General features: G+C 38.4%; 1 protein-coding gene across 1 annotated transcript in view; it reads right to left on the bottom strand.

Annotated features, from left to right (window-relative positions):
- Window positions 1-10,082, bottom strand: part of Vps50 (VPS50 subunit of EARP/GARPII complex) — a 113,808-nt gene that overhangs the window by 22,183 nt on the left and 81,543 nt on the right. Inside the window, exon 20 of the mRNA XM_031381092.1 lies at window positions 8,676-8,782. Within this exon, the coding sequence (XP_031236952.1) occupies window positions 8,676-8,782 (107 nt within the window). The remainder of the gene's footprint in view (window positions 1-8,675; window positions 8,783-10,082) is intronic.

Here is a 10,082-nt window from a genome sequence, read left to right as displayed (position 1 = left end):
AACTACAGGAAAACATAATCAAACAGGTGAAGGAAATGAGCAAAACCATCCAGAATCTAAAAATGGAAGTAGAAACAATAAATAAATCAGAAAGAGAGACAACCCTGGAGATATAAAACCTAGGAAAGAAATCAGGAGCCATAGATGCAAGCATCACCAACAGAATGCAAGAGATAGAAGAGAGAATCTCAGGGGCAGAAGACACCTTAGAAAACATTGACACAACAGTCAAAGAAAATGCAAAGAGCAAGAATCTCCTAACCCAAAACATCCAGGAAATCCAGGATGCACTGAGAAGACCAAACCTAAAGATAATATGTATAGAAGAGAGTGAGGACTCCCAATGTAATGGGCCAGTAAATATCTTCAACAACATTATAGAAGAAAACTTCCCTAACCTAAAGAAAGAGATGCCCATGAACATAAGAGAAGCCTACAGAACTCTAAATAGACTGGACCAGAAAAGAAACTCCTCCCGTCACGTAATAATCAAAACACCAAATGCACTAAACAAATAAAGAATTTTAAAAGCAGTAAGGGAAAAAAGGCAAGTAACATATAAAGGCAGGCCTATCAGAATTACACCAGATTTCTCATCAGAGATTATGAAAGCTAGAAGATCCTGGGCAGATGTCATACAGACCCTACAAGAACACAAATGCCAGCCCAGACTACTATACTCAGCAGAACTCTCAATTACCATAGATGGAGAAAACAAGATATTCCATGACAAAACAAAATTTACACAATATCTTTCCACAAATCCAGCTCTACAAAGGATAATAGATGAAAAACATCAACATAAGGAGCAAAACTACACCCTAGAAGAAGCAAGAAGGTAATCTTTCAGCAAATCCACACAAACCTAATTCTATCTTTTACAACAAAAACAACAGGAAGTGACAATTACTTTTTCTTAGTATATTAATTTGAAAATTAATATTACCAACATATCCTAATCAATTGAAATCCAGTAATATTAGGAATTGGAAATTTGTTGATTGTCATCCAATGGTCTAATTTGGTAATTGGAGAAATAGGTCCAACATTGTACAATCTATATACACTGTCAGCTAGTATGTTTGTGACAGTGCCTGGCTGTGTACAACATAAGGGTCTTGAAATCTTGCTTCTCCTATCTCAGCCTCTCTATTAGTAGTATTGTTTATTTCATGTTTTTACACTATACTATGGTTTTCAGACCAGCTTATATATTTCAAAAGTATTTATAGACCCAAAATAAGCATAGACGATTAACTAGGGAGGTGGCTTGTAAAAGAACAACATAGTGAAACTGAATGCTTTCTTTGCTTGACATTTGTATCAAGTTTGAAGAAGAGGACTTTATAAGTCACTCTTTCTCTGAGATGAATGCTTTTCAAAATTATCACAGTAATGAACCAATTCTTACCCTCACCTAATGTCTGTGCCACCTTCCAAGCAGAACCATTGTTCACTGAAACAGTTGGCGGACAGACCATCTTAATACCTACACCATTTCTTAAATGAATGTAACCTGTTCTCTGTGGGCTGAGAATGAAGTCACTCACTCAAGTCAAATAGCTTTGACCACAGCAGGAAGTCTGTATCCAAAAATCGAGCCTACAATTCATTTCTTGGTGCAGCAGAACTATCAACTCTCAGCTTAGCTACAATGGAGGTAAAATCCTTTGGTGATATAAGGGTCACTGAAATACAGCCTTCTTACAATGAAACCCAATGTCTAAAAATTGTTCTTATTTTCGGCTTATACCACAGTAAGAGCCAAGATTTTAAACTCTACTAAATAAAAAACAAACAAAAAGACTTTATATATTCATGTTCATTTAAGAAAATACTAGTAGTGATGTATTATTTTTAAGTATACAGTTAATATGTTTGGAGTTATTTAAAATTTATATTGAGAAAAATATATTTTCACTATTGCTGTAGATGAGCATCTACATAAGACTGTTAAATTGATTGTTGTTTTATATCAAACAACTTTTATAATACTTATTTTTATTGTTATAATATTTCATAAATTTTAGGGGGAATATGACAAAAAAGATATTGTAGGTATTGAACGGGGAGTCTCTGGGAGGAGCGGTGGTACAAAAGGGGAACAATAATGTGATTCAATTCTATTTAATTAAAATGTTTTTAAATGTTAACAAATTCAGATAAATTGAAATCATGTAACTTTTCTCATCATAATGCAATAAAAGTTTTTTTTAAAAAAAAAATGCAATGATATACTTCTTTCTCCCTCCCAGGCTTCTTGCAAAGCCCTAGCACAGGCTTTAGGATTCTGCCTACCTTTCTGAACCCTGTCTCTGAGAGAGATAACTTTTCCTTTTCTTTTCTTCTGTTTTCCTTTTGGGTATTGGGCAGGAACACAGGGTGTTCCTGTGCGTGTAAGTTCTTTGGTATTTTGAACTTTTTTACCCTTTACCTAATGTATCTCTCCACTCCATGTGGCTGTTTATGTGCAATGTGAATGGACCTCCATGACTAACCTAAACACCATGGCTCTTTCTCCCTCTTAAGTTCCCAATAAGAACTGATAATAAAACTTTCTAAACTCAAACAAAAAACACAAACAACTATCTAAGCAGCTGAACTTATAAAAATATTAAGAACGCTAAGGTTTATGAATTGGGAACAGGACCACAGATTACAATGTACCCTACCCTGCAGTCAGAGCTCTGTTCCTATAAAGCAGAGACTGTCAGGAAGCTGACTGATTCTGTCTTATTCTGCATAATGCTTCTAAGCACGGATTTTCCTGAAAGGTAGCAACTAGGCCAAACCCAGTTCAAATTACTGGGAAGACTTCAGCTGTCCAGACCTCTACCTTAGACATGAGCAGGTAACTAAAGCCATCAAGCACATGACACAGGGACACTGGGACACAGGGGCACAGGGACATAGGAAATGATACTACAGAGAAGCCAATGTAGAAGAAGTAGAGAAATGCAGCCTCAGCAGACAGGTAATAAGCATAGAACATACAGAGAAGGGCTCTTAGAAATTAAAGATATAATTTTAAAAATAAACAAGCCAACAATGAAATGGACAACAGAAGTCTAAAGGGTACTGGAAAATGTCAAGATGGGAGATGATTTAATGGAAAAGTGAGAATAAAGGACCAATTAAAGAGACTAAGTACCTATGCAACAGTGGGAAACAGGAATTCATCTACACCAGAACAAAGTGAACACTTACAAGTTTCAAAGTTACAAACTTTCAATCTATAGTTCTGTTTACAGATGAACTGTTATTCAAATGAAAGAGAAAAGTAATGATAGTTTCAGACTAACAGGAATGCAAAACATTTCCTCTTACATTATTTTTCTGGGAAATTAAAAGACCAGCAGACCAAGAATCTACGTCTGTACTGTTGTCAGGGAGCAGAAGCGTGTCTCTTGCTTTTGCTCAGGAGCTGAGCTCAGGACTGTGCTCCTGTGAGATTCATTACCTGGATAGGTTTAGAAAGTGTGGTGAACGTTTCTGTGATGCATCCAACAGTTACCTAACAAAGCCAAGATGAGCAGGAAGACCATGTGGTCCATCATGGGAAAGTCTCCTGTCTTCTTCCTGTCTATATGATCCCTTTGTAGTCTGTGAATAACTAACTCTGTAGAGGAATGACAATCAGTATCCATGATTTCTCCTCTGACTGAGAGGCATTAAGTTTAAGAGCTGGCTGGCTTTAGGAAAGGACATCCTGGATTCTCCCATCTCCCCGATGTACCATATAAGGTCTCTGAGTTTCAATTATTTAAAAAGGATACACAGAAATTACAAAGAATTCACAAAACATCAAATAGTTACAGATGATACATAGCTTAGAAATCTCAGCTGTTGACATCATTTTAAGAAAATTATACTTATGATGAACATTTTAGGAAGGAACATGATATACTGCATAAAGGAAAGCAAAGCAAAATCTAAAGATATGGAAAAGCTTTGCGGAAACCCTGGTTAAACCCATCTTCACAACTCTGGACCTGGGAAGAGACCCAGAAGCACAGACAAAGAAGCTAAATATTAGCATGAAGAGAGCCTAGAAACGAGAGACAAAAGCAGTCTACCTTGGCCAACTCATCAGTAGGAGACACAGAAAAGAATGTGGCGACCACCTGAAAGACATAGCCAAGGAAACCCAGATCTTCTTAGGCACTATCCACACCTCCTATGTGGGTTAGGAAATGCACAGGGATTGGAAGCACCTAGAGTGAAGGACATCTACAAAAGTAAAACATACTTGGCTGAGTGCTATGCACAAAGGCTGAAACCTGTCTTGCTTCTTATTTGTAGGAGCTTAAGTATAAAAGGGAATAAAAAAAAATAAAATCTGAACTAAGATAATATTCATCAATATATGTGTGTATATGGTGTGTGTGTGTGTGTGTGTGTGTGTGTGTGCATCTGCATATGTGAATGAATCATATGCAAAGGAAAATGGAAAGGCTAATAAATGAGGCATATAGGAAGCACAGAGTCCAACCCAGGCAATTTATTAAAAGTACCCAACAAAGAGAACTGGAGTAAAACTTAACAGGCCCATTACCTGTGTGCCTGGCTACTGGTTTTCCTGGTTTTCATTCTGTTGTTTGAATATTATAGCTCAGTCTTTTAAATTTTCAGTATCATTTTCTGGGAACATATACTGAAAAACTGCTTCTTGGGTATCCTCTCAATATACACTATTGTATATAAAGCTAGCAACCATGAAAAGAATCTAAAGCAGTTTTAAAATCAAATTTATATATTATAATAACATTAAATATCAGTACCGATGTTAATATGTATACAATCTAGTAACAGCACACATTTTTCATTGCAGACCATGTATGAAAACATTAAAAATGAGGCTCATGTCTCAACTCTGGAGGGCACTGCATGGGGTCTTTTTCAGTAGCTCCTACCTACCTTTGGCCACATCTTCCCTGGCTTTATTCCCACCTAACCCCCACAAGCTTCACACATGCCTGCAAACTGAACGGCAGCTCTCTCTAAACATACTCTGACTTGTACACATTGCTCTTTCTATCTAGACTAGCTTTATCAATTTTCTAATCTATGAGAATATAGTATGTTCAACTTTCAAAGTCAACTAGGATGCCACAGACATTTCCAATAAGTCCCTCCACTCATTTAAAAGGGGAAAAAAAATAACAATTCTTTCTCCCTGTCTCATCTCTGATTATCTGTGCTTATAAAATGGTCTGTTTTTTAGTTTGTTTTGTTTTGGTTTTGGTGTGCTATTTCCCATGTTGGGCTCCTTAACTAAGTCCTTTTCATAACTCTTACATCCAATAGAGAGCCTGAAACAAAGCAAAAAGCGTAAAAGAAGAGTAAAGCATTAAAATATAACTTTATTATAGAAAAGTAGTAAGCAATAGGTATAAACAAGAATTCATAAACAGAAGTATAGTTTAATATGCTTGAACTCAAATGAGCATATTAAATCCATATTTGAATGAGATGTCATTTATCCTATTAGAAACTCGGGCATATCAATATGTGATATACAGCGTTGGTGATACTGAGAAGAGTCCCCCAGACTGTTAAAGGACAAACTAACAGAATCTCTGTGGTTAAATCAAGAATAAGAGTCAAGCTGACATCAAATGTACACTCTAATCTACACAGAGTAAGCACTTATAAAATTGTCTCAAAGATGCATTTTCACATGAGCAAAATTATTTCTTCCAAAACAGCTGCTGTGCCACTGTCTGTCACATCATGTCATGTCAAATGAGACAAGATGTTCAAAGTTAGAGTGGTAAGCTGAGTCACACACATGTGCACGTCAGGAGCACAAAGGAGAGCGACAGTGGAACGCACTGCAATGGACCACACCTAGGGCATTTCAGTGACAGAGGAACCCACTGCAATGGACCACACCTACGGCAATTCAGTGACAGAGGAACCTATTGCAATGGACTACCCCTAGAGCATTTTCAGCAAATCCTCATGTTATGTGAACAGTGGGGGAAATGCATGCTACAGAACACAAGGCAAAGTATGAGCTAGTCTTGAAACCAAAGCGATATGCATACTAGCACTTTAAAAAAACAAAACAAAACAAAACAAAAACAGGAGGAAGTGGGTGCTTTCTCTAAGGAACAGACTGCAAAGCATTTGTTTAAATGTGGAGGCATCTTAATTTTCAGCCACTTTTACACATTATCTTTCAAATGAAAACCCCCAGTAGTCAAATGGGTGAGCAAAGATGGCAGTGACAAAGAATGTGTCAGTGAAGGGCTGGATCTCAGTCCACTGTCCTCACCCCACACTACCCATACCACAGCCACAGTCTGCCTCAGTGTATCTCAGACCAAGGGATTCTGCCTTCATTTTAACTGCAGAGGTGTTACTGTGTATTCTGTTGTTGTAGACTCTGGGCTGTTTGAAGTACAGATTCTGCCAACGTATTTCTTGTCCTTCAAATCTGTCCACCATGTAAGTCAAAGCTGCCTCAAGGAGTAACCCATGAGTACCAAAGCTATGTCCAGTGGGACAGACATGATCCATCCCTAAAAGCTTTTCTGCTCACAGGGATTTCTCCTTTGTATCACTGGGAAGTGTCCCCAGCCTGTGATACAGGGAGCCTCACTAACTTTTTTTTCTCTTATGTATACGAGGAGAGGTACTACCTTTGCCAGTTTGAAGTCTCCAAGCATTCAGTAGTTAAGACAACCCCTATCTTCTGTCTCTGGCCTTGAGTTGCTCTCTTTATGCACAAACTAAGATGGGGTGGGGGCAATGGAAAGGGATTCTTTCTAATAGACACACATATCTTCTTCAAATTTCCTACACCAACCAAGAAGGCTAGACTTGTGTTTGGTGCTTGGATTTAACAGGAAACATGTTGGCCTGTTATACTTTATGAATGAATTATATGTATATATATATATGTTATATATATATACTTGTGTGTATATATACCATATATTATACACACACACACACACACACACACACACACACACACAGAGCCTCCTTCACTGTTTTCTTTTAATGTAATAAGGCATTTAGAATAAAATGCAGTATGACTCCTCTAGCTACTTTAACTGGGTACAGCTAAAAACAACCACTTATGTGTGACTGCTAGCTACAGTATTCTCATTACCTGTGTCCCCATTCCCAATCAGAGTATTATGCACCCACATCTTGACAACAGCAGCACCCCAGACACTTTTCTGCCACTAAAGTCACTGGTATGGTAAAAGCTGTCTCTAACTTTCCATAAAACCAGACAAACTATCTCAAGCAGTATATTCAAATTCTAAATGGCGTTAAGAAAGATAAGGTTCCTACCAAGCTTAGGGCATCTATCACTGAAGACCACAGGAGTGGGGGTTAAGTGGGCTGGAGTGGGAGGCAGGAGGAAGAACTGACAGAAAACTACCTTCATATATCTGAAAAGTGACCATGGTAAAACCAGAGGACAAAAAGCACACTTTATGCTTTATCTTCTGGGCAGACTATCTAAAGAATCTGATTCAACATAGGAAAGATTTTTAGCAATTAGATCAGTCTAATAATCAAATAAGTAGCCTTGTGATATAATATACTCTGAGTATCTCTGAGTCATGAAACAAGAGCTTGCTTGACAGACACTACATATTATGGGAACCACTGAAAGAAAATCTCGTTCTGTGGGCCTTATACCAGACAAACTCTCAGACCTGTCCAATTCTGATTCTGCAAATTCTAAAGAGTTATTCATGCCACTTTTCGGTTACTTCTCCTGGATAAAAGAAGAAAGGCTAATTATCCTGACAATAATTAGCCACAGACTAGCTTTTTAGAATCTGTCTTTTTTTCTGGGGCATAAAAATGTCTACCTTTTCTTCTCAGCTCAATGACTTCTGCATATTTTTCTCTATAGAAGGTAGGACTAAAGCATTTTGTACATCTTATGTTCATTAATGATATTTGGAAATTATCTTAAATAGCATAGATCTATCTCATCAGGTCTGAGTTTACTCAAACAAAGCAGTAGATAAAAGGCACCTTCACAAATAGCACATAGAGATCCTTGTAGCCAACTGCTAAACTCCCTGATTGGTGTAGACAGCACTGTGAGAGAAACTCTCAAATTTACCTGTCGAATGTGGGTCCCATCTGTGAAATATAAAGTCTGAAAGAATGCAAAATGTTGAAACACCCGCATTAAAACTCGACATGCCCCTGGAGCTATATGTCTAGGATGGCATTTGTCGCTGGTGGCCTTTAGTGACATCATGTAAAGGTCTCATCTGTAATGAGACACTTCCTACATTTCCTCTGTAAACCCTCTTGTCTGAGAAGAGCAGAGTCACTGTTTAGTATGCACATCTGACAGGAAGACTGGGAAGCTCTATGAGGCAATTAAACTGAAAAATACTGTGCCGTGAGAATGGTTCCATCACCCTCACACACACCTCTCACTCCATCACCTGCTATGCTTCAGACAAATTAGAAGACATGGTACTAAGTAGCTAAGTGAAAAAGTGGAACCAACGTTATCATCTGATTACTACTGTTCCCTGTATTACAAGATGAGAAGCACTGATGTGTAAGAGTCTTAAATCCTTCACTCCAGTGAACATGAAGTAACCATGCAAAGAAATTTAAGTAAAAATAATTTGGTAACTAACTGACACAATATTTAAAAACAGAAAGGCAGAGCTACTCACCAACAAGCCTTATTACATTCAATGTTGTATTTGTTAAGATGGGTGCATTCACTTTATTTAGACTGTAATCCGATTTCTTCCTGCTCTTAAGGGTCTCTCGTGAAACACTTCACATGGAAAACAAAGGAGAACATCATTAGACTGCAGTCTAACTACAAGGAAGTTACTCAGATTATCGTCCTGCTCCCACTTACAATTTATTTCTGAAATCCTATGCAGACGTGAACTCAGAGCTCAGAGAGAGGAGAAAGAATGCAGAAATGAAGTTCTAGAAATGTGTTTGTTTGTAGGCATTTTGAATACATCACCTGGAGTTCTTATTAACATTTCTATCCTTTGATATATTCAGTTTTCACTTCCCCAAATCTTTGTTATTCTATTCAGCTTAAGTCCGCGCTTTCGGACTTCACTCAGATATTTACTGTTCTTCTCTAAGTTCCTTCAGTTGCTCTGTTTTTACCTCCTGGGATTTTCTGATGAAGTAAGTGTTCTTTCAAGTTCTGGGTCCTAGGCCTCATCTAGATTGTTGGAGAACATTCCTATAGGACTAGTGGATTTCATAACGTTGGTGTTTTTGTGCTGCCCCCTGGGCAGAAGAGCTGCTTCTACTGCTTGTCTGACGTGAGAGGCTGAGCCAGCGCAGGAGCTATGCACCAGGCCTAGGAGCGGCAAGCATCCTACAATCTGTAACACTTCTGAAACAAAGCTCTTCCTATGGAAGTTGTACATGTAGGCACAAATGGATCAAATCTACAGATTTCAGAAACTTATGAAAAAAGACCCTCTATGGAGTTGGGATTAAGAGAAGACATGATGTCTGAGTGTGGCGTGAACAGGTGACAATGATTCAAAGGAGAAACAGAACTTAATGGACGTGCATTTTTAAAAAGTGATAGAGGAGGGTGAATATAATCAGAATATATGAATGAAATTCTCAGAAAATAAGTAAACCTATTTTGAAAAGGGTGTGGAGAAGGGGGCTCTATTACATAACAGGCAGAGAAAACAGTCTACTGAGAGATGAACAGAACTTGACTATGCTGCCACATACAATACAGAGGCAGAGGGCAACACCACACAAGAGGCAAGCACAGACTAGCTCGGCAAGAGCATCAAGCCTGAGGAACACAGGGCTTCTCTAATGCAAAGGTGAACCAGTCAAACCCTGTTACATGCCCTCTTCACTTTAGTCATCCATCGGACTCCTGGCAGCCTCTGTTTGAGGGCTAACACCAGAGAGCTAAGACAGATGCTCTCTGTTGACTGTTTGTCTTTGAAGAAGCCGCCTGACCACATCTACCACCTGAATACACCCATCGCCTGAGCACGCCCACTGCCCGAGTATGCCAGCCCCCTGAAGATCTTCTGAACCTGGAGACTTTGGCACCTGAACTTTCTTTATAGTTA

The sequence above is a fragment of the Mastomys coucha genome, unplaced genomic scaffold, assembly GCF_008632895.1.
Source record: "Mastomys coucha isolate ucsf_1 unplaced genomic scaffold, UCSF_Mcou_1 pScaffold20, whole genome shotgun sequence".
NCBI classification, from domain to species: Eukaryota; Metazoa; Chordata; class Mammalia; order Rodentia; family Muridae; genus Mastomys; species Mastomys coucha.
The sequence above is the reverse complement of the archived record's forward strand: the minus strand, read 5'-3'. Positions and strand labels throughout refer to the sequence as shown.